The sequence below is a fragment of the Pleurodeles waltl genome, chromosome 2_1 (genome assembly GCF_031143425.1).
Source record: "Pleurodeles waltl isolate 20211129_DDA chromosome 2_1, aPleWal1.hap1.20221129, whole genome shotgun sequence".
NCBI lineage: Eukaryota > Metazoa > Chordata > Amphibia > Caudata > Salamandridae > Pleurodeles > Pleurodeles waltl.
Window position 1 is genome coordinate 681,618,061 of NC_090438.1, and position 26,017 is coordinate 681,644,077.

Genomic DNA, 26,017 nt, shown 5'->3' on the forward strand with positions numbered 1-26,017 from the left:
AATACCTAAAAAAAAAAAAACAAGGCATAGGATGCACCTATGGTATCTGAATCTTGAACAACATATCCCTGTCTCCATTGGACCAACCTAGCCATGCTCATTTTTAGTAAAGAGCTACAGACACAGTGCATCACATTCCACTAACAATACACTTCTGATCTTTGAGTCCAGCTCCCCTTTCAAATAAGTTTTAATGACATCTTTGCCCCTAAAAAGCGCTCTGCCAAATTTCGGCTAGGTTTGTACTACACAAACAACACATGCATACATACATGACAAGTTTAATTATCATGCATCTAAACTGAATGACACTCCAAAACAATATAGTATACCCAGGTGCAGGCAGAAGATGTATTAAAGTCATATCTCAAAACTTCTGAGAATAATCAGTTTGGTATGAATGAATCGTACTTTCAGAACCAAAGAAAACTGCATCGACAAAAGGATGATTCTCTTTACAGTAGCTATATGATTGAATGGCATAGCTACTCAAATTCAATTCAAGCAAACATATTGGCTGTCAAATGTGTTTATTTCTGCTTACCTCACAACCTCTAAATTGGAAATTTGTTGACGCCCAGTTTAAAGAACCACAAAACCTCTGCTTCACATATCACGTCTCATACTGTTTCAATCGCAAAACCTCACACAATTTACCTTCATGTTCACCAAGTAACAAAATAAGCTATGAACTTCAAAGAACAAAACAGCTATTTCTGTTTACTATAAAATGTTTCATTTAATTACAACAAAAGGCTGTACAAGAAAATTGTAAACTGCAGAGACCAACTCACTTCTTTTTTCCTTTTTCTTAAACTTTCCTTTCTTTTTCCCATGTTCTTTCTCATCATCAGACACAATATCGGGGGGCTCGTGTAGAATTTCATGAGGTGACGAAGGCTCTCCAGTACGGTACAATCCGGGGAACTTGGTAGGGCTGATTTCTTCAGAGCTTGGGGTGCGAGCAAGCCCGCCACTGTGCTCTGCCCTGCGGTGCTCGCTAGGGCTACTGGTGGGAGGCAGGAAGCACTCCGTCATTGTGTCTGATGTACCACAGCTGGTATTGTATCTCTGCTACCTATTCATTGCACCTGCAAGAAGAATAGAACAGGCTGGTTATGTGTTTTATGAAGATCGTTATATAGGCCGTGTATATTGAAGTATTTTCAGGATTCAAACGTGTCACTATGCTCCTTAGACAGTAGATTCTAAACAATAAAAAATCCCGTTAAAAAAAAAAAACGGTATACATATAATGGTCTGGAGGCACAAGAATCAGAATAAGCACCAGCAATGTCTAAGACTCTGATAACATATTTTTACCTAATAAACATTTCTACAAATGTTGTACAGTTCAGCTTCTGGTTTCTCAACAATATAAAAACACTTAGGCCCCTGTAACACAGAAGGCGAAGCAGACAGCAAAGAAAAAGAAAACTGGAAAGTCAAACATCTGCATCACAACTGTTACCAAGATCCTAATTTACAAGCGATGGAAGCTATCTAGTATCTTCATGTAATACAAAAGAGTCTGCTCGTCTCTTCATGGGATTATTTAACCAAAAAAACACAATTGGGATACAGCTCCTCATTGCATCATTGTTAGCTAATCAGGACTTCCCAGCAAGATGCACTGCAACTATTTGTAATTAGTTGTGTATGCTTTGTTTAAAATATAAGAACAAACAATACTTGGGGAAGAACTGTGTGCAAAGGCATGCAGTGCTAATGTGTTGCATCCTAAGAGTATATGAACTCTGCCGACAGTGTCTGCTGACAGGATGACAATACCTGCAAAAAGAGACATGAAGAACAGATTAACAATAACATCCGGCTAAATTATCTCTTAAATATGCTGGCACTATCGTGAGTTCATTAAAAAGAGGAGAAAGATAGGCCCACCATGACAGGGGCCATGTCACTGATTAATCACTTGGGTGCAAGTAAACTACATGCCATCGCATACTTCAAAGCATGTACTCAAGCTTCTTGGCAAACTTCTATAGTGTGCACAGATGACCTCTTTTCGAAAGTCGGTGCCTACCCTAAATATGTTGGAGGTGGAGTAGCATTTCATTCAAGTGCACATTGAACCCAAGCGTTGCAATGGTAATAAAAGCACAGTTTTACTGACCACCTATCACTGGGTGCAAACATGTGTAAGCACAGCGTGTACACATTTGTAAAAAATCTTCGAGGAAATAATGATGCAGGTGTGGATGGACCTCCCTTCCTCCTCTGTTACAGATCTCACAGTGAGATCTGATTGGCTGCCATCACTTCAACCAGGAAGTGCTGGCCGCCATCCTGGGAGCAAAATGATCTACAGAGCTGAAAACTAGAACCAAAGCTTAAATGTAAGGAAAAAAAGAATATATATCAAGTTCTGTGCTTCGGCTCTGGCCAGATATACAAATGTCTTTTTCTTTTAACAACTCAAAGACTACTGAACGGATTTGCATAAAATCAAGAAAATTGACCTTTCTGAGCCAAGACCTAGCTTTCTGCCAAATGTGGAGTAAATCCATCTAGCAGATCGGGCTGTAGTCATGTCTAAAAATCCCTATGGAAATTGCATAGGGAAAAAGCTTTTTGGGACCCCCCACCCCCCTTTTACTCGGCCTTGCTGGACAAATCACCCCAACACTATCAACACAGCAGCTGAACTGTCGTACGTATTAGTTTTGAAAATTTTGTGAAGATTCGTCAAACTGCGCCTAAGTTATTGGCAAAACAAAAAACACTTCTCCTATGGAAACTAGGTCCTAACTATAACTACCTACTGGCAACTGCCAGTAAGAGATGAATAAGTTACCTACCTTCGGTAACGCTTTTTCTGGTGGATACATTAACTACCTGTGGATTCCTCACCTAAAGAATTCTACCCTCGCGCCAGCTTCGACAGAAATTTCTTCTAGCTCTGCACGTCGACGATGACGTCACAATAGCCAGACTCCACGCGACGCCGTCATCTAGGCAATAAGAAGCCCTCGTCGACGTGCAGACGTCAGTTATCACCATTTTTTACATGCCTTAGAGGCGAACAGGTGAAAATTTCATCTTGAAGAGAACATAATCACATCCAAAGAAGTGAAAACGCAACATTTATTACACTAAAAATAACAAGAAATTAAATATGCCAGTCAAAATCAATCATGAGTACTTGAATTATCAAGACCAGAGAAAGAAATACATATATACATGCTATAACTATATACATAAAGTAGGTATATATATATATATATATATATATATATATATATATATATACCTACTTTATGTACATATTTACAAGACAATTGGCGCTCACCCAAGGATTTCGTGGAACAACCATTCAGGCAACGGGGAGGCAGGTGGGACCGTGAGGAATCTACAGGTAGTTAATGCATCCACAAGAAAAAGCGTTACCGAAGGTAAGTAACTTATTCTTCTGATGGATACACCTACCTGTGGATTCCTCACCTAAAGAATAAAGAATAGAGTCCCAAAGCAGTACTACCTCCGGAGGTGGGTGCCCGAATGGTCAAACCAAGAAATCCTGGTGCACCGAGCTAGCAAAATGGCCATCCCTCCTAACCTCAGAATCCAAACAATGTTTGACAAAAGTATGGAGGGATGCCCAAGTTGCCGCCCTGCAGATGTCAACCACAGGAACACCCCTAGCCAAAGCCAAAGAGGCAGCCTTAGCTCTGGTGGAATGGGCACGAAGCCCCACAGGTGGTACTTTCTTAGCTAAGGAATAACAAAGCTTAATACAGAGAATGACCCACCTGGATAGTGTTCTCTTGTGGACTGCTATGCCTTTCCTCTTCCCCACATATCCAACGAAGAGCTGATCATCTTGCCTGAACTCCCTCGTCCTGTCGACAAAGAAGCTCAATGCTCTTCGTGGAGCCAGTCGGTGGATCCTCTCTTCCTCCTTGGATGGATGAGGCGGAAGGTAAAAGGAAGAGAGAGTAATAGACTGCCCCAAGTGAAAGGGTGTAACAACCTTCAGGAGGAAAGCCACCTTTGGTCCTTAACACCACTTTGTCTCTAAAGAAGGAAAGGTATGGAGACTCTACACTAAGAGCCTGAAGCTCACCGACTCTTCTGGCCGATGTTATGGCTACCAGGAATACAGTCTTAAGAACCAGCAAACGCAAAGCACAAGAATGCATTGGTTCAAATGGCGATCCCATTAAAAATGCTAATACTAAATTAAGGTCCCACTGAGGCATAACCAATGGTGAGGGAGGAAACTTATTAGTGAGCCCCTTAACAAACCTCAAAACAATTGGAGATTTTAACAAGGAAGGTTGATCAGGGAGGCACAGAAAAGCTGACCGTGCTGATAAATAGCCTTTAACTGTGGCAACTACACAACCCTTCTGTGCCAAGGAAAGAGCAAATGATAATGTATCAGACAAGTGAGCCTTTAAGGGATCAATTCGGTTCTCTCTATACCAACGTACAAATTTAGCCCTTCGACTTGCATAGATTGATTTGGTGGAGTGTCGCCTGGCCGATAAAATAACATCCACCACTTCCGGTGGGAGAGAAAAAGCACTCAGATTGCCCCGTTCAATCTCCAGGCATGAAGGTGCAGACTCTGGAGGTGGGGGTGCAGAATCTGCCCTTGCGACTGCGAGAGGAGGTCCACCCTGTAAGGGAGACGGAGCGGAGGGCACAGAGAGAGTTGGAGAAGGTCTGTGTACCACACCCTTCTTGGGCTATCAAGATGACTTGGGCCCGGTCTTGGCGGATCTTCCTCAGAACTCGAGGAATCAGGGGTATGGGAGGAAACGCGTAAAGCAACTGACCCTTCCAGGACATCTGAAACGCATCCCCCAAAGCTCCTTGCACCGGATACTGGAGGCTGCAAAATAACGGGCACTGCGCGTTCTCCTGAGTAGCAAACAGATCTATCTGCGGACACCCCCACATCTGGAAGATGTAAAGAACCAGATAAGAGCTGCGTCGACTGAGAACATCTGCACGTACATTCAGAGCCCCGGCCAAATGATTTGCTACCAAGCAAATCTTGTGGTCCTGAAGCCAGGACCAGAGTCGAAGAGCTTCTCTGCAAAGAAGGTACAACCCCACTCCTCCCTGCTTGTTTATATACCACATCGCGGTAGTGTTGTCTGTTAGAATCTGGACTGACTGACCGTGAATGGAAGGAAGGAAGGCCTTGAGAGCCAGACGTACTGCCCGCAATTCCAACAGATTGATGTGAAATCTCTGTTCCACTGGAGACCGAAGGCCTTTGACCTCCAGGTCCCCCAGATGAGCTCCCCACCCTAGAGTGGAAGCATCCGTTACAACTGTGGCATTTTGAACTTTTCCTTCCTGAGGAACCAATTCAAAATCCCCAAGTCCAGAATTGGTCTCAACAGACCATCCTTTTTGGGGGATCAGGAAGTATCTTGAATAACAGCCCTGACCCCTCTCCTGCTCGGGAACCAACTCTACTGCGCCTTTTGCCAGTAGGGATAACACCTCCTGTTGCAGTAACAGAAGATGGTCTTCCGAACAGAAGGATGGGCGGGGAGGGAAGGGAGGCGGGAACTCCCGAAAGGGAAGAGCGTACCCTCTTCACAATGTCGATGACCCAAGAGTCTGATGTTATAAACTCCCACACTGGAAAAAATTGGGCAAGTCTCCCCCCTACCGGAGACAAGTGAACAGGGAGTGGTGGAGGACTAAGGCTGCTTTCCCTGCTGCACCCCTCCAGAGGAAGAGGAAGAGGCAGAGTGCTGCTGGTTGCTCCTCTTGTACGTACTCTGCCACTGCCTCTGAAGGATCTGTAAGGCAGCGAGCTTGCAGATTGTTGTGGTGCCTGAAATGTGCCATGAAAGGAGGAGCCACGTCCAAAACCCCTAAACTTCCTATATGACCTAAAGGAAGAGGAAGTAGCTGCCTTTAGTCCTAACGACCTCGCTGTGGCTCTGCTCTCTTTGAAACGTTCAAGAGCTGAATCTGCCTTTGTCCCAAAGAGTTTTTCTCCATCAAAAGGCAGATCCAGGAGAGTCGCCTGCACATCCGTAGAAAAGCCTGATGAGCGCAGCCAAGCCTGACGCCTCGATACTATGGATGTGCCCATAGCCCTTGCCACAGAGTCAGAGGTGTCCAACCCAGACTGGATCACCTGGGTCGCCGCCGCCTGAGCATCCGCTAGCAAATACAACACCTCTTGTGGCAAGTTTGGATGACCTTTTGCTTCCTCCATAAGGGCATGAATATAACGTCCCAAAATGCAGGTAGCATTGGTCGACTTCAAGGCCATACTACATGACGAAAAGGCCTTCTTTGCAGCGTGGTCCATTTTCTTTGACTCCCTGTCCACAGGGGTCCCGGGGAACGAACCAGGGGATGACCGGGAAGAGCATGAAGCCTGAACAACCAAACTCTCCGGAGTTGGATGTTTGGAGAGGAAGTCCGGGTCACATGGAGCCGCACGATAACGCCTTGCTACCGCCCTGTTGACAGCTGTAGAAGTCACAGGTTTACTCCAGATGTCCTTGGTGGGGTCCAGGAGAGCCTCATTGAAGGGCAAGAGAGGCTCCGCCACCACCGAGGCCGGATGCAGCACTTCCGTCAAAAGGTTCCTTTTCACCTCAGCAGCCGGAAGAGGAAGATCTAAAAAGTCTGCAGCCTTCCTTACTACTGCGTGAAAAGATGCAGCCTCTTCGGTATACTCCCCAGGGGAAGCCAAATCCCATTCAGGGGAAGTATCAATACCGCTTGCAGTGTCCAGACCCTGAAAATCACCCGAAGGCTCCAAGATTTCACCTTCCTCCAGATGTTGCCTGCTATATTCCTCTTCCTCCAGGAGGCGCAAAGCTAGACGTCTGGACCGGAGTCTGGATTCGAGACCCGGCGTCGATAAGGCGTCGGCCGACGCCGAAGACCTTTGCCGGCGCCGGACCCTCCGGCGCAACAGGCACCTTGACAGTGGACTGGATCCGTGGAGAATCCGCCGGAGTCGAAAATGTTGTAGGCGTCACTGGTCTCCTTAGCGACGCCAAGGGCATTGGCGCCGAAGCGGCTCCAGACAGCAAAAATGGCATGAAGGGCGTCGGCTTGTAAGGAGCCGGAGCACCCAAATTAAAAGCTAAAGGGCCAGACGGACCCGCATGCCCTCCACCAGGCGCCATGGTGGAAAAGATATTGAACATGGCATTTAAAAATGCCGCAGGATCCGTACCCGGCGCCAGGAAAGCTGGGTATGTTTGAGGTATCGGCGCCGGCATAGAAGCCGATGATGGGCCAGGCAACTCCTGCTCCGGAGAAGCCGCCGGTTCTTGAAGAGGCTCGACTTCAAAACACCGACAAAGGTGAAGTCGGAGTCATAGGAGGCGAAGGAGTGACGGTCGGGCTAATCTCCCACGTCGGACGGTGCCGAGCTGATGAAGATGCCGATCTGGACCTGGAACGACCTCTATTCGATCGGCGCCGGGAGTCATGACGGCGCCGAGAGTCTCCATGACGACGACGATGCCGCCTTTCCTTCCTCTTCTTGGAATGGGCCAGGAACAATTTAGCCTCTCTTTCCTTAAGCGCCTTAGGGTTCATGCGCTGGCAGGAACCGCACGACTCGACCTCATGGTCGGAACTAAGGCACCAGATACCATTTTCATGGGGGTAGGTGACCGACATCCGACCCCCACACTGGTTACAAGGCTTAAAGCTAGATTTTCTTGGCTGCAACATTGTAACTACAGATGCGCAACTGTAGCTCCCTGTTAGCCTCGAAGAAAAACAGTTATTCGAAGCCACGGAAAAAAGGGAACTGACGTCTGCACGTCGACGAGGGCTTCTTATTGCCTAGATGACGTCATACGGCGTCACGTGGAGTCGGGCTATTGTGACGTCATCGTCGACGTGCAGAGCTAGAAGAAATTTACGTCGAAGCTGGCGCGGGGGGAGAATTCTTTAGGTGAGGAATCCACAGGTAGGTGTATCCATCAGAACACATCCCGCCATCTAGTGTTGGGCTCGGAGTGTTACAAGTTGTTTTTCTTCGAAGAAGTCTTTTTGAGTCACGAGATCAAGGGACTCCTCCCCTTTCGGCTCCATTGCACATGGGCGTCGACTCCATCTTAGATTGTTTTCCCCGCAGAGGGTGAGGTAGGAGTTGTGTATATAGTAATAGTGCCCATGCAATGGAGTAAGTATGTATGTACATAATGTGACTAAAAGTGATATATTTACAAATGTACAAGTTTAATTTTTTGTCAACTTAAAACGGCTACAGGCTCCCGGGGAGGTGGGAGGGCGCATGTGAATCTGCAGCATCTCATGCCACGAACAGATGTACACTGGGTAAGTGACATTTTCCGTTCGATGGCATGTGTAGCTGCAGATACACATGCTGTGCATAGACTAGTAAGCAGTTGCTCCCCAAAAGCGGTGGTTTAGCCTGTAGGAGTTGAAGTTGTTTGAAATAATGTCCTTAATACTGCTTGTTCTACTGTGGCTTGCTGTGTTGTTAACACATCCACGCAGTAATGCTTGGTAAATGTATGAGGCGTAGACCATGTGGCTGCCTTACAGATTTCAGTCATTGGTATGTTTCCTAGAAAGGCCATGGTGGCACCCTTCTTTCTAGTGGAGTGTGCCTTTGGTGTAATAGGCAGTTCTCTTTTTGTTTATATATAACAGGTTTGAATACATTTAACTATCCATCTGGCAATGCCTTGTTTGGATATTGGATTCCCTGTATGAGGTTTTTGGAAAGCAACAAACAATTGTTTTGTTTTGCTAATTTGTTTGGTTCTATCAATGTAGTACATTAGTGCCCTTTTGATGTCTAATGTATGTTATGCTCTCTCAGCTACAGAATCTGGTTCTGGGAAGAACACTGGGAGTTCCACTGTTTGATTTAAGTGGAACGGTGATATGACTTTAGGTAAGAATTTAGGATTTTTGCGTAGAACTACTTTATGTTTGTGTATCTATATAAAGGGTTCTTGTATGGTAAAGGCTTGTATTTCACTTACTCTTCTGAGAGATGTGATAGCTATTAGAAAGGCTACTTTCCATGTTAAGTACAGTATCTCACATGAGTGCATGGGTTCAAATGGTGGACCCATGAGTCGTGTTAATATGATGTTGAGGTTCCACGAAGGAATTGGTGGTGTTCTTGGTGGGATAATCCTTTTCAGACCCTCCATAAATGCTTTTATGACTGGGATTCTGAATAATGAAGTTGAATGCGTAATTTGCAGATAAGCCGAAATTGCTGTGAGATGTATTTTAATGGATGAAAAAGCTAACTTGGACTTTTGTAAGTGTAGTAGGTAGTTTACAATGTTTTTTGCAGATGCGTGTAATGGTTGGATTTGATTATTATGGCAGTAATTAACAAACCTTTTCCACTTATTTGCGTAGCAATGTCTTGTGGTTGGTTTCCTAGCCTGTTTTATGACCTCCATGCATTCTTGTGTAAGGTCTAGATGTCCGATCTAAGATTTCAGGAGCCAAATCACTAGATTTAGTGATGCTGGATTCGGGTGTCTGATCTGTTGTTTGTGTTGAGTTAACAGATCTGGTCTGTTTGGCAGTTTGATATGAGACACTACTGATAGGTCTAGTAGTGTTGTGTACCAAGGTTGTCGTGCCCAAGTTGGTGCTATCAGTATTAGTCTGAGTTTGTTTTGACTCAATTTGTTTACTAGATGCGGAAGGAGTGGGAGAGGGGGAAAAGCGTATGCAAATATCCCTGACCAACCTGGTACCTGGATGCGAAGTTTTGGCATTTTGCGTTTTCTTTTGTTGCGAATAGGTCTATTTGCGGTATTCCCCATCTTTGGAAGTAAGTTTGTAGTATCTGGGGATGAATTTCCCATTCGTGGATCTGTTGGTGATCCCGAGAGAGATTGTCGGCTAACTGGTTTTGAATTCCTGGTATGAATTGCGCTATTAGGCGAATGTGGTTGTGAATCGCCCAATGCCATATATTTTGAGCTAAGAAACACAATTGTGTCGAGTGTGTCACTCCCTGTTTGTTCAGATAATACATTGTTGTCATGTTGTCTGTTTTGACAAGAATGTGTTTGTGGGTTATTAGTGGTTGAAATGCTTTCAATGCTAGAAATACTGCTAGTAGTTCTAAGTGATTTATATGAAGTTGTTTCTGTTGAGTGTCCCATTGTCCCTGGATGCTGTGTTGGTTGAGGTGTGCTCCCCACCCTACCATGGAAGCATCTGTTGTGATCACGTATTGAGGCACTGGGTCTTGGAAAGGCCGCCCTTGGTTTAAATTTATAGTATTCCACCATTGAAGCGAGGTGTATGTTTGGCGGTCTATCAACACTAGATCTTGAAGTTGACCCTGTGCTTGTGACCACTGTGATGCTAGGCACTGTTGTAAGGGCTGCATGTGTAATCTTGCGTTTGGGACAATGGCTATGCATGAGGACATCATGCCTAGTAGTTTCATCACTAATTTTACCTGGAACCTTTGGTTTGGGTGCATGGCCTGTATTACGTTTTGGAATCCTGTACCCTTTGTGGACTTGGAGTGGCAATCCCTTTTTTTGTGTTGATTGTTACTCCTAAGTACTGTTGTATTTGACACGGCTGTAGGTGTGATTTTTGGTAGTTGAGTGAGAACCCTAGCTTGTGAAGGGTTTCTATAACGTATTTTGTGTGTTGAGAACACCGTTCTTGCGTACTGTTTTTGATTAACCAATCGTCCAGATAAGGGAACACATGTATTTGCTGTCTTCTGATATGGGCTGCCACTACGGCAAGGCATTTTGTAAAGACTCTTGGCGCTGTTGTTATCCCGAATGGCAACACTTTGAACTGGTAATGTACCCCTTGGATTACAAACCTTAAGTATTTTCTGTGGGAAAGATGTATGGGTATATGGAAATACGCATCCTTGAGGTCTAATGTCATGTAGTCTTGTTGTTTGAGCAAGGGGATTACGTCTTGAAGTGTCACCATGTGAAAGTGATCTGATTTGATGTAAAGATTTAGTGTTCTGAGATCTAAGATAGGTCTTAGAGTTTTGTCTTTTTTGGGTATGAGAAACTACAGGGAGTAAACACCCGTTCCTTTCTGATGATTGGGTACTAGTTCTATTGCATTTGTTTGTAACAATGATTGGACCTCCAGTTGTAATAGATCCATGTGTTGTTTGGACATGTTGTGTGTTTTCGGTGGGACATTTGGAGGGAATTGTAGGAATTCTATGCAATAACCATGTTGGATAATGGCTAGGACCCACGTGTCTGTTGTTATTTCCTCCCAGTTTTGGTAAAAATTTGTTAGTCTACCCCCCCCCCACTGGCGTTATGTGTTGGGGTTTGTGACACTGGAGTCACTGTTTATTTTGCAGTGTCTTGGGACTCTGGAACTTCCCTCTAGTTTTAGGGAACTGTCCCCCTCTGTATTGTCCCCGAAAACTTCCCCTCTGATACTGGCTCTGGTATGTGGGCCTTGTTTGTGAGGTTGAGGGTTCTGTGCTCTGTCCCCGAAACCCCCCTCTGAACTGTGTTTTGCGAAATGTGCCTCTGCTCGGTGGGGAGTAGAGTGCGCCCATGGCCTTGGCCGTATCTGTGCCCTTTTTAAGTTTCTCAATAGCAGTGTCCACTTCTGGCCCAAACAACTGCTGTCCGTTGAAAGGCATATTCAGCACCGCTTGTTGAATTTCTGGCTTGAATCCTGAGGTGCGTAGCCATGTGTGTCACCGTATGGTGACTGCTGTATTTACAGTTCTTGCAGCTGTGTCTGCTGCATCCATTGCCGACCGTATCTGATTATTAGAGATACGCTGGCCCTCTTCCACCACTTGTTGTGCACGCTTTTGGAATTCTTTGGGTAAATACTCGATGAAGTGTTGCATTTCGTCCCAATGAGCTCTATCGTATCTCGATAGCAAGGCCTGTGAATTGGCAATGCACCATTGGTTGGCTGCCTGTGCCGCAACCCCTTTCCCCGCTGCGTCGAACTTGCGACTTTCCTTGTCGGGTGGTGGTGCATCTCCCGATGCGTGTGAGTTTGCTCTTTTGCGAGCTGCACCTACTACCACTGAGTCCGGTGTTAATTGCTGCGTGATGTACACAGGGTCTGTTGGTGGTGGTTTGTACTTTTTTTCCACCCTCGGAGTGATGGCCCTGCCTTTCACAGGCTCTTGAAAGACTTGTTTGGAGTGTTTCAACATTCCCGGTAACATAGGGAGACTCTGGTACTGACTATGTGTGGACGACAGAGTATTAAACAAAAAGTCATCTTCAATTGGTTCTGCATGCAAGTTGACATTGTGAAATGCGGCTGCTCTGGACACCACCTGTGTGTGTAAGCAGTATTGTCCTCAGGTGGTGATGGCCTCTCTGGGTAGCAGTCGGGACTGTTATCTGATACAGGCGCATCATAAAGATCCCATGCGTCAGGGTCATCTTGGCTCATTCCTGTATGCGTTGGGGATTGCATCATTGGTGGAGTGGCCATTGGTGATGGTTGTGGTGAGCGATGTGGTGACGGTGGCGGAGTTACTTGTCTTGCCACCTTTGCTTGTGGCTGTTTGTCTTTCTCTTGGAAAGCAAGTTTCCTTTACATTCGGATTGGAGGGAGAGTTCTTATTCTCCCTGTCTCTTTTTGAATGTGGAGCCTTCTTTGCGTGTAATCTGGCTCCCCAGCCTCTAGCTCCTGGCCAAATCTGTGTCCTTGCAATTGTGAGGACAGTCCCTGCTCCTCAGTGTATGAACTTGGTTTCGGCTCCGAAGCCGGATGTTTCGGTATCGAAACTTTTTCAACCGTCTTTTTCAGCTCGAAGACACTTTTTTGGCTTTCGGTGTTCCGATTTCTCGGTGCCGATCTTTTTCGGTGCCGGTTTCTCGATGCCGAGATTGCTCTGACCCGGTGTCTCGGGGTCGAGCCTGTTCTGTGCCGGTATCTCGACCGGAGTCGGATGACTTCGACACGTGCGTGCCCTTTTTCGGTGCCGTTGGCCGGTCACCTAATTTTCGGGTTAAGCCATGGCCTGCTGGCGGTGGCGTCCCCTGGGCTTTTATGTATTTTCCGTGAGTTTTGGCCAGGGGTGTTCTACTCACGGTTTTCGGCGTCTGTTGGGTTTCGGCCTTGTCCGAGTCCGAATCCGCGATGGAGAAGGTTTCCTCTTCCTCCAATTGTTAGTGTCCTGTCGATGCCATCTGAAGTCTTCTTGCTCTCCGGTCTCTTAGCGTTTTCCTCGACCGAAACGCTCGACAGGCCTCGCAGGTATCCTCCTTGTGTTCGTGAGACAAACACAAATTACAGACCAGATGCTGATCTGTGTAAGTATACTTGTTGTGGCATTCGGGCAGAAGCGGAATGGGGTCCGTTCCATTAGCCTTGAAGGCGCACGAGGTCGGGCCGACCAGGCCCCGCCGGGGAATCGAAACCCCGAAGGGCCACCAGAGCTCTTCCAAATTCTGTGTCGATCTGTTTTAACTAACCCGATACCGAACGCAAACAATACGTCAAATTTTCCGAGATTTAACTAACTCTCCGAACCGAAACACGGAGCGAAGAGGAACACGTCCGAACCCGATGGCGGAAAGAAAACAATCTAAGATGGAGTCGACGCCCATGCGCAATGGAGCCGAAAGGGGAGGAGTCCCTCGATCTCGTGACTCGAAAAGACTTCTTCGAAGAAAAACAACTTGTAACACTCCGAGCCCAACACTAGATGGCGGGATGTGCACAGCATGTGTATCTGCAGCTACACATGCCATCGAACATATATATATATATATATATACACATATATACACATATATATATACACATATATACACACACACACACACACAAAACATACGTGGAAAAGTCTGGGTAGTTCCCAAGTTTAGGTGGAAAGCAACTTCTGTATAGAGCATCCTACAACGTCAACATCACTCTAAAATTGATCAGTGTCTTTTTTTTCTAGCAACATTTTTAAGCATAGGATTAGCGCAGTGCCATCCACTCAGAGTTAGAAAGGGATAAAGTATTTTGCTATTTATACAGCAAAGTCTTCAAACATAGGATTGGCACATACATATTATCGTCATCATCATAGTGCTCTCTTGCTCTACCACCTCCCTCTCGGGGCGGAAGCCACGCATAGCGAAAGCATCATGATGCTTGCTTCCTCTCTGACCTCTCTCGAGACAAGTGCCTCACACGGCCACAGCAGTTGTTTAACATCTCCAATCCCAAACAAAACGAGTCTGGAGGTGGACCAGTATGGTGCTTATTTAGGGTCAACAAGATATGTTTAAAAGCTGAGATAGAGCTTTGCACAGGAGTGCATACCTCCAGACTTGTTTTGTTTGGGACTTCTTTTAAAATATATATATATATTTATACATATTAATATATATCAAAGGGAAGGGAAAGGGGGGTGTGGCAGGGGAAAGGGAAGAAAAGAGAACAAATCTCTATAAATGTTAACAGAAACATCTATTGTCCATACCACAGATTCAACTTAAATATAAAAAACATAAACAAGATTAAAAACAACAAGAATAAAACTTCCCAGGGGCCAGGAAAGATTACCGAGTATCAAACTAGGAGATCAGGAGGACCCTTAATCTACAGTGTGTCAATTAAAGTAAAGCCACAGTAGCAATGAGCCACCATAGCCTCAGAGTTCCCTTAAATGCACCTCCAACTCCTCATCCTTATTGAGTCCATAAGGTGTTTTGGTATTTAAAGAAATAATGTAATGGGTCTCTAGTCTCCCCAACTGCTGTTTTCTGATACCATCCTGTTTTTTAGGCGGTATCCTGTCAATAATGAAAAACTCAGACAGATCTCTATTATGTTCCTTGTGATACATATATATATATAAAATTATAGTTCTAGTTAGGGCCATGTTTCCACATAAAGGGCATTTTCTGCCTTGTCTATATCTATAGCGCTGTTTGACAAATCTTCACAAAATTTCCCCCCCAAAAAGTGTGCTGGTGATTCTTGTTTCGCATGAGAAGTTTCAGGGTGATCCGTCAAGTGGGCGCCGAGAAAAAGTCTGAGGGTCAAAAAAAGTGCATTTCCCATGTTAATTTCCACATAACCTTTGAGCCCAACTACAGGCTGAACCACTGGATGGAATTACACCAAATTTGGCAGAAAGATAGCTTTCGGTGCACAGATTACACTTTGTGTTATTTGGTGTAAATCCGTTCTGTAGGTTAAGAGAAATTAAAGCATGCACTGCTTATGGTTTCATATATTTTATCACTCATGATGTTCTATGACATAATTTATATCACTTCTGACATCTCTAATGACAATTGATGACATCACTAATGACATCATCCAAGCTTCTTTTGTACACATTGCTCTATGATTCTTTTTTTTGGCTTCTGTCACCCTAAGCGGGAAGGGTATGCCCAGACTTGGGTCCGGTGTTCACTGTGCCACTAGATTCAAGCTAGCCTGGCTGGTGAGGGGTGATTCCCTGGAACAGGTCCCACGATGCTTGTTTCCAGTCCAGGGAGGACCTGGCCTGGCAGTTAGGGCTGGACTGTTCGCATGAGGTGCAGGGTCAAGACGGATTTGCATATGACTGGGTCCAGACTGGGGTGACGTGGGGAGCAAAAAAAAAAAAAGAAAAAAAACTAAAAAATCTATGGATTAAACACAGCAATGCGACTGTTCAGCATTCCGCCCCCCCATGTGTTTTTTTCTTTTTTGCTTCTAAGAATGGGTACAGCATTAGAGCTGCGATAGTGCATGTAAAAAAGCTCAGAATAATATAGAGCATCATCACTGCTATCATAGATATGCGTAAACACTTTGCTGAATAAATGGTAAGATTTTCTCCCTTTCTAGCTCGGCGTGGATGGAACTGTGCTAATCCTAAAACTTTGGTTATAAAAAAAAAAAGAAAAAAAACAACATTTAAAGTCCCATTAAAATTAACACTTTGACTTTTGTATATGTTCTTGTTTGTGAATTAAATATTTCTTAGTTTGTGTATATGTTTGATTTATAGTTTCTGTATTTGAAGTTCAAGTCCTAGAAATGTCTTAGGCTAGGGTCCCCAGCTTCCCGGTAGTCATTCTGCGAGGGTCCACAGAAGCCAAAAGTTTAAGAACTTCTGTGATAGGAGGTACAATTTTCCGCGTACTCAGTTATTCTCCTTAAGCAGTTCCTACATACCTTTGTAGTACCATAGTGTAATGAATTGTTAACATATGTATTCTTTTGTATTTCACTCAGTTGAGGGTTTTACATGCTCAGCATTTAGCAGACACAGCTTTTAAGTAGACTGACTAGTTGTCAACATTGGTCGGAAAATCTATTTTAATAGACTCAAAGATATTTTTGCGATGCAATTTGGTTGACTTGTAAAATATTTACCCCATGACAGTTGGGCTAACTGCCTTCTTGAGCCTGCATCAGTGTCCCATTCATACGTTGATTGAATGTTTGATAATATGTGGTTGATTTACTGTGTTATGTCCATTTCCAGTGTAAATGTGTGCCATGTTCTGTAGAAACTGATGCAAACCACATATTTGGCAGCCATTTTGTACAAGTTGCTAAATGTGTACTACATACAGTGTACTCTATTGCCCATATAAACTGTGCATATCACATTTGTGGCAGCCATCCTATAAAAGACTATGAAGTTTTATTCACTTTGTGTCTGCATTATCGGTGATGGGCACACCATTTGAAGAATTTATATGCATTGTGTCTGCATTATTGGTGATGGACACACCATTTAAAATGTTAATTTCAGTCACCCCAGTATGCATATTCTGTGACAGGTACATTATCACGGTTATCAATGGTTTTAATTGTAGATTTGAAAGAGGGCACAATTATTTTGTGCCAGCTGTTGTGGGTGCTATAGCACGTAATGTTTTTTTATATACATTTCTGAATTGTTTTGATACAACTGGTTGCGTTGAATACTCTAATTACCTGCAATGACTAACAGGCAAATTTACAATCAACTCAGTATATTTTTGCAAGCACAGAACAGATAAGCCTGTTATGAATTGGAAAAAATGGTTTAGAGCACTTGACAATTATCTGATTGCCATTAACAGTAAAACCTCAGATGAAAGAAAATCAGTGTTATTGTTTAGTTTCTTTTGGGATACTGCTTTCGAAAGAGGCCAAGGACATTCCTTGGGAAGTTTCCAAGGAAGTGAGCAGATTAGAAAGACAATTTACAGAAGAGCCAATTGTTACAATAGACCGACATAGGTATTTAAAGAGAAAACAATACGGGAACGAGTCTGTTGACAATTACGTAGATGCAACAAGGGTTCAAGCAGCTATCTGAGAGCTTTGTGAAGATGTGGGCATGTACATTAGAGATCAGTTTGTTTTCAAATGTGAAGTTAAGTAAATACAGGAACATATAGTAGCAGGCAGTAATCCCAAATTATCCTGCTATTAGTAGGAAGAGTAACAAGTGCAACAGAATTGGACACTTACAAAGTGTATGTAAAGCTGGTAAGAAAACTAGCAGCATTAGTGTTAATACTGTGGAAAATGTGAAAGGAGGTCTTTAAAATATGATGCTCAACCTTGGTTTTAAAGCACCATTAGGATTAGTTAATATTGGTAATGTTTCAAATGACATCATGGCTTATTCAGGCTTGGCCGTCGCATTTTGTCAAAGAAAAGTTTTAGTGATAAATGCTCAGGAAAAGTTTTGAAGAAAGCTGATGTAAACCAAAAACCTTTTAGTAATTTTGATAATAAAATGCTGGAATTCTTTGAAGACAACCTCAAATACCAGGGACGTATAATACAGGCTAAGATATAAGTAGCCGTTAATGGTAGAGTAATTGTGGGGTGATATGATTTAGGGATGCCTGGTATTGTACTGAGCCCTATTACTGAGGCCGCTGATAGTTGGCCTGCAAACCTCATAATGAGGCCCTAAGTCTTGGATTGTTCAAGCACAGCACTCAAACTATTTGTTCCGCTATGTAAAGGTTTTATTAACTGTTGGTGCAAGTTCTTTAGTACTGAGCACTGTCACAATTCGATGATAGGAAGTTCTGGAATCTGAGGGGAGCCACGCATTTCCTTACACCCAGCATTCCACCAAGTCTCTCGATAAAAATGGTACCTCACTTGTGTGAGTAGGCCTAGTGCCCGCAACAGGTAATACCCCAAAACATAACATGGGGTATGAAAACTGACCTGCTTTCTGCAAAGTGCCTAGCTGTGGATTTTGGCCTCTAGCTCATCCAGCACCTAGGAAAACCTAGCAAACCTGGACATTTCTGGAAACTAGACACCTAGGGGAACCCAGGATGGGGTAACTTGTGGTGCTCTCACCAGGTTCGGTTACCCAGACTCCTTTGCAAACCTCAAAATTTGGCACACAAAAACACTTTTTCCACATATTTGGTGCTGCAAAGTTCTGAACTATCTGAGGGGAGCCACAAACTTCCTTCTACCCAGCATTTCCCCACATCTCCAGATACAAATGGTACCTCACTTGTGTGGGTAGGCCTAGTGCCCGCGATAGGAAATTCCCCAAAACACTACATGGACACATCAAAATTATTCATTACAAAACTACCTGTTTTTACAGGGGGGGCGGGGAGCACCTGCGATTTTGGTCCTGGGCTCAGCAGCCCTCTAGGGAAACCAACCAAACCCAGACATTTTAAAAAAACTAGACACCTAAGGGAGTCCAGGGAGCTGTTACTTTCGTGGAGCCACAAGTGTTTTTTTTCCAGAATCCTCAGCAAACCTCAAATTTACCTAAACAAATAAATAAATCACATTTTCCTAAAATTTCTGTGCACCGCACTGGCACAAATTTCCTACAACCCAACATTCCCCTAAGTTTCCCGATAAAAATGATACCTCACTTGTGTTGGTGGGCCAAGTGCCTGTGACAGGTAAGAGCCAAAAACATGTTGAAATTGAGGGGGAACCTGAGCAGGTCCAAAAGGACAGTTTGGAAAAAAAAAAAGTTTTTAGGCTGACAAGTGGGGCAGGATTTTTACTGCTCTAGATGAGACAATGCTGGGTGGTAGCACTTTGTGGCCTCCTGCAGATTCCAGAAGGTTCCATCACATAAATGTGGGGAAAATGTGTGATTTCCAGCAAAGTTGGAGGTTTGCAGGGCATTGTGGGTAAGAAAATGGTGCGGGGTGCTTGTGAAGCACACCACCCTGGTCTCGGCCAGATATTTAGTTTTCAGATGTGTCTAGGTCTCATAGATTTTTCTAGATGTCAGCGTCCCAAAGTCCAAAAAGTACGGCCCTCACCATTCCAAGTGGGACGATTTTGAGAGTTAACCAAGCTCTCATGGCCCAAATGTAAAAGTGAATCAGAGGTAATTACCCCATCTGCCCACCGGTGGGCAGAACAACTTTGTCCCCATTTATTTGGGGTTGCGCTGGGATAGGTTGGTTGCTGAGAAAACCTGTGAACGGATTGGTGGATAACTGTGAAGCACTACTGGTTGAGGGAGGCAAGCAAAAAGGATTCTTGGATTGAAATTTGCTTCCTGTTTTGATAGAAGCGTAGCTTAAATCTGAAAATGCATTTTTTCAAAGGATTGAGTGCCCTAAGGGGCGATGTGTTCATTCCAGTTAGAGTAGGAGAAAGTACACTGCCAGAAAGCCTGCACATATCGTATTTGAAAAACAATGTGTTGCCCCATGTCTTTGGTTAAAACAATGGTGCAAAGATACCGAAAAGGAAGGAAGATTAGCGTTTCATGCCCATCGAACCTTTAATTTTATAATCTTAGAGAACTTGAGGAGAGTACTGTATGATTCAAAACCTCCTCCGAGACCTGCACAGTTTGACGCATTAGTTATTTGTGAATTAGTGGGCAGACAGCAACAGCAACAGAAATTTGAGAGGAGAATGAGAAAAGCTGAGAAGACTTTAGCTGAGGTGAGATAGGATAGTGAGCAGAAATTCTGGAGAATTGAGACTTTACAGGGGATTAAGGTATTTCCTGCAATTACACAAGAGAACAAGAACAATGCCAAGCAAAATGCCAAGAAGAAGGGTTTGTATCCTTCTAAGAAAAATGAGCAGAAATCAACAGAGTCTAGAAAGTCTTTGACCTATGATGAGGACTTAGATCATTATGAGTTTATTTTGCAATTATTGAGAAGTTGTCCCCCACCAAATGCAGCATATGAGATAGGTCAGAGTACTAGTGCCAATCCTACTGCTCCAGTTCCCACTGAAGCTACTCGAAGACAGGTACAGGTTAGCCATAATTATCCACAAATCCCTATTGTAAATTCCACACCCAGTATAACAGTGCCAACAGGAAATGTTTCACAAATGAGACAGGTTTATCAGAGGCCGACATTGATTCAAATAGAATCGTCATTTTATTTGATATCCCAAATGCAAACCCAGACAATCCCCAAGATACACCCCCATAATAGTGTCATAGACAAATACAGCTGTGTTGATGAGTCAGAATACAGGAGTAATGTACACTAGAGAACAAAATGTCCAATAGAGTGCAGACGCTGTCTTAGTACCCGCTACTAAATTAGGAGTGGAGGAATTAATTGAGGGAACGATTGAGTTAAACAGAATTGACTCAAATAGTGATGATGAATTGCGCTTCTTGTGCAAATGAATTACCAACAAAGCAGGATTGTTACACCAGAGATTAGCAGAACTGGCCAAGAAATACGGCCTAGAGATTGAGAAAACAAAGCATTTGAGAAGAAGTTACAGGTTGGAATTTGACTCGAAGGATATTGAGAACATGAGAATAAAAATTCACATTAAGGAATGGAAAGGCAGATGGGTAAAGAAACGAGACAAGAAGAAAGAAAAAAAAAAGAAAAAGAGTCTGCAAATTTAATTGGTAGTGTACAGCAGACTGATTAACTAGTAAAAAATATTTCCAATGAGAGAAATTCTAGGCTGAAATTTAGTACATGTCCCTTGGAGCAGAAATAACATTCTTTCATTTACAAATGACTACCCGAGATGGAGGGTGAAGCCAGTGGAATGGTACCAACAAACAGACAGGTTTGTGAAGCTTGGAAAATGCCTGTGGGAGGATTGGAATACCCTATTAGAAATAGTAGTTTCAGCTAATTTACGGATTGAATGCAAAAGGAGTGTAGATTGGCCAACGAGAGAGCCTCCATGAGATCCATCTACAGGTGCACCATCGCAGGATGTAATGAAATACTATGACAAGGTGACTGAATTTTTTAAGACAATGATTTCTCCCAAGAATATCGATTGGAAGAGAATAGACAGGACAGCTCAAAAAGGAAAGGAGTCTATACATGCGTACTACAAAAGATTGTTGCAAGCATTTAAACATTACAGAGGTACAGAAACAACTGAGACGAAAGACACATTTTGTGTTCAGATTTGTTTAAGGATTGAGACCTGAAATTAGCCAGATTATTAAGAGTGATTTGATGGCAAGCAAAGCTGATTGATGAAGTATAGCAATTTGCAAAGTAATGTAGTGATGAGATTGAATTGAAGCAGAGAACGTTGATAGAGAAGGCAACGATGATGCAGATTAAAGAGGCCCTATCAGGAATGCAAGGAAGTTTTCCCCAGCAGCAGCAGGGAAATGTGGTTTCAGAATCAGGCGAAAGGTAGAGTTTGTGATGGGAAAGGAAATATGAACCGTGGCGTCGACTTGAGCACTGTAGTTACTCAGAATGATATGCAGGCAAGGAAAAGGATGTTACCTTGTCACGCACGCGGTGGCTTCGGACATTGGAAGCTTGTGTCCGATGCTAGGACAGGAAGGTGTTGCCCCAAAGACAAATGAAAACAATCCTTTTCTAGGCATAAGAGGACCAAGAATGAGAAGTCAAAATTAAAATTTCCAAATATTGTGAATCAAGTGCAAGGTCCTCAGCCCGTGCAACAGATGCAAATGCCACGTTTGCAGATGTCACCCTCACAGCAAACGCAACTCCAAGTTCAAATGGTACCTAGGCAACAAACTCAGATACCTCAAGCCCAAATGGAACAGCAGCAGATGATGCTACTTTAGCAGGGCACAGGTCAAAGGTTTAACACCAGTAATAACACAATACACCAATACCCATTGCACAGTGAGGATGAATCGAATGAGGAGTGAGTGTTCAGATGAAGAAGACTGCTGGTTGGCAGCTTCATTAGAAGTAGATCAAAAGGTTCCATATGTGAAGGGAAAGGTAATGGGCCACAAAGTCTCATTCTTAGTTGATACAGGTGCTACACATTCTACTGTAAGAACTGCAGAAATCCCTTACGTATATACCCCTTTCAGTGAAAGCAGAGCAAATCATGGGAGTTGCAAATCAGTATTTGATGAGCCCGATTACAGAACCAGTTCCAGTAAAAATTAGAAATTTCAAAGGCTTGCACAAGTTTGTAGTTTGTGACTCTAGTCCAGGTTCCTTACTAGGAAGGGACTTGCTATGTAGATGAGATGTTCAATTACCTGTTCAAATGATAGGTTTGCTGTTAGAAATGGGGTCCCCTGTTCAAGCAAGGACCCTCACTCTAGTCAGGGTAAAAGAGAATCACCCTCAACTAACCCCTGCTTACCCCCTTGGTAGCTTGGCAGAGTAGCAGGCTTAACTACAGAGTGCTAGTTGTAAAGTATTTGTACGAACACACAGTAACTTAACGAAAACCCTACAAAATGACAACACAGGTTTAGAAAAATAGGACATTTTTATCTAAACAAAACAAGACCAAAACGACAAAAATCCACAATACACAAGTCCAGTTAACACTGAAAAAGCAAAAAGAGTACTTATGTAGTTTAAAAACACACACTAACACTGTTAGCGTGAAAATGTACCTTCAGTGCGTCAAAAATAACCCAGCACGGGCGAGTGTGCATCAAAAAGGGCTTGCGATGAGTCTATTCCACTCACGAGCGAGACCTTGCGTGGTTTCTCCTTTTGTCGGGTCGGTGCACGTTGTTCCTTCTCGCCGTAGGAGAGCAATGCGTCGATCCGGTCAGCACTCTCGGAAACGGGCAGGCCTTGCATTGCTTTTACATGCCCAGCGGTGCTTGCGTCTGAAATCTAGCCTCACAATGATCCGAAAACCGCGCAGCGCGTGTTGCGATCACCCAGCCTCTGTCAGCGATGCTGCGCGTTGTTTCTCCTGCTCTGTGCGTCGAGTCAAGCCTTCGGGCGAGTTTGCGGCAAGCGTCGATTTTCACCCGCGGAGCCTGCGGTGCGTCGTTCCTTCAGCCGCAGATTGAAGTTGCCTCAATCTATTTCCCGCACGGCACTCGGTGCGTGGATTTCCTCCTCTTAGGCTGCCAGCTTCTCCTTTCAGGGTCCCAGGAACTGGATGGGCACCACAGCGCAGAGTAGGAGTCTCACCAGAGACTCCAGGTGCTGGCAGACAGAAGTCTTTGCTGTCCCTGAGACTTCAAACAACAGGAGGCAAGCTCTAAATCAAGCCCTTGGAGATCTTCACAAGATGAAAGGCACACAAAGTCCAGTCTTTTCCCTCTTACTCTGGCAGAAGTAGCCACTGCAGGATAGCTCCACAAAGCACAGTTACAGGCAGGGCAGCTCTTCCTCCTCAGCTCTTCAGCTCTACTCCAGGCAGAGGTACCTCTTGTTTCCAGAAGTGTTCTAACGTCTGTGGTTTGGGTGCCCTTCTTATACCCAATTTCTCCTTTGAAGTAGGCCTACTTCAAAACAAAGTCTCTCTTGAATGTGAAATCCTGCCTTGCCCAGGCCAGGCCCCAGACACTCACCAGGGGGTTGGAGACTGCATTGTGTGAGGACAGGCACAGCCCTTTCAGGTGTGAGTGACCACTCCTCCCCTCCCTCCTAGCACAGATGGCTGATCAGGAAATGCAGACTACACTCCAGCTCCCTTTGTGTCACTGTCTAGTGTGAGGTGCAACCAGCCCAACTGTCAAACAGACCCAGACAGGGAATCCACAAACATGCAGAGTCACAGAAATGATATAGGCAAGAAACTTTACTAGTTGTATTTTTAAATTGTGAGCTCAGAGACTCCAAACTTCACATGTCCATCCGCTCCCAAAGGGAATCTACACTTTAACCAGATTTAAAGGTAGCCCCCATGTTTACCTATGAGAGGGACAGGCCTTGCAACAGTGAAAAACGAATTTAGCAATATTTCACTGTCAGGACATACAAAACACATTACTATATGTCCTACCTTAACCATACACTGCACCCTGCCCTTGGGGCTACCTGGGCCCTACCTTAGGGGTGCCTTATATGTAAGAAAAGGGAAGGTTTAGGCCTGGCAAGTGGGTACACTTGCCAAGTCGAATTTACAGTTACAACTGCACACACAGACACTGCAATGGCAGGTCTGAGGCATGATTACAGAGCTACTCATGTGGGTGGCACAACCTGTGCTGCAGGCCCACTATTAGCATTTGATTTACAGGCCCTGGGCACCTTTAGTGCACTGTACTAGGCACTTACTAATGAATAAAATATGCCAATGATGGATAAGCCAATTACATACACATTTTGTAAAGGTGCACTTGCACTTTAGCACTGGTTAGCAGTGGTAAAGTGCCCAGAGTAACAAACACACCAAAATCAGAGTCAAGCACACAATCAGCAACCTGGGGAACAGAGTAAAAAAGTTAAGGGAGACCACGCCAAAGATGAAAAGTCTAACAATTGCCATTCAGGCAAATAGTGATGATGAAGACTATCGGTGTGAGGAAACTGATTATAATTCAGTAAAACGAAGAGTACCCATTGATTAGTTTATTTTCTGTCTTTACATTACGAGATCTTCCTTCTGACTTACAGGGAACAGTTAAGATAAAAGTATGGGATTTTTCAGGAGTTGAGCCAGTTAAAGTCCCAGTCAAGCTAAATGCAGTTTTTCCCCCAGATTCTCCAGTACCATATGACACAAGACACTACTGAAGGGATTGCACCTATAATTCCAGAATTCATAAGACAAGGGGTCCTGAGAGAAGTACTGAGCAGCCCATGTAATTCTCCTGTCATGGGATCACGGAAACCCTGTGGAAAATTTCGGATTGTTCAGGATTTGAGGAAAATCAATGATATTGTGATTGAATGTTGCGCTGTGGTGCCAAATCCAGCAGTGATATTATTTCAGATCCCATGTGATGCTGAGTGGTTCACCATAGTGGACCTATCTCAAGCATTCTTTTCTGTACCTCTTCATGAGGATAGCCAATTTCTTTTCTGCTTTAAATTCTTTGATCGTGTATATTGTTGGTGCAGAAGTCCTCAAGGTTTTTCAGAGTACCTGTCCATTTTTAATCAGATGCTGAAGAAGAATTTGGAGACATTGGAAATGCCTTTACAATAGACGTTGGTTCAGTACATCGATCATTTGTTGGTAGCTTCAAAAATGAAGGAAGCATGTAGGAAAGATACTATTGCCTTCGTAATCATTTTGGGGGAAAAGAACACAGTGTCCCCAGCAAAACTGCAGTACTGTCAGAAAGAAGTGAAATCTTTAGGACGTCAGATTGAAAAGGGAGTAAGAAAGATTTCTAGCGAAAGAGTCACTGCCTTACTGCAGATGAATCCCCCAGCTACACAAAGATGTCAGAATGTTTTTGGGAATGGTGAGCTATTGTCGCTAATGGATGCCCAATTTCTCATTCATTTCCAAACCACTGCAGATGCTGGCCCACAAAGAGGTTGCCCACCCCCTAGAGTTAGACCAAGCTTGTTTGAAAGCCTGTGCACATCTCCAGCTTTGGGACTGCCTGACTACACAAAACCATTTATGTTGTTTTGTCATGAACATGATGCATGTTCTCTTTCTATTTTGACACAGGTACATGGTGGTGTAAACCACCCTGTAGCATATTTTTCTGCTACTTTGGACCCAGTCACAGCAGCTTTGTCTGGCTGTTTGCGAACTATGGCAGCGGTTGGATTGAGTCTCACTCAGAGTGACAGCACTGTGATTGGACACCCCTTAACTGTTTTGGTCCCTCACTCCATTTACGTTTTTCTCACACGGACGAAAACACAGCATCTCACAAATGCTAGATTGACCAGATCCGAATCTGTATTTTAGGTGCCTCAAATGTTTCTCTGAAAAGGTGTACAGTGCT

At 44.0% G+C, this 26,017-nt stretch overlaps 1 protein-coding gene across 1 annotated transcript in view; it reads right to left on the reverse strand.

Moving 5' to 3' along the window:
* The window catches only part of RALBP1 (ralA binding protein 1), a 211,957-nt gene that overhangs the window by 167,507 nt on the left and 18,433 nt on the right, over window positions 1-26,017 (reverse strand). The window contains exon 2 of the mRNA XM_069216586.1: window positions 795-1,091. Coding sequence (XP_069072687.1) covers window positions 795-1,038 — 244 coding nt within the window. The 5' untranslated portion in view covers window positions 1,039-1,091. The remainder of the gene's footprint in view (window positions 1-794; window positions 1,092-26,017) is intronic.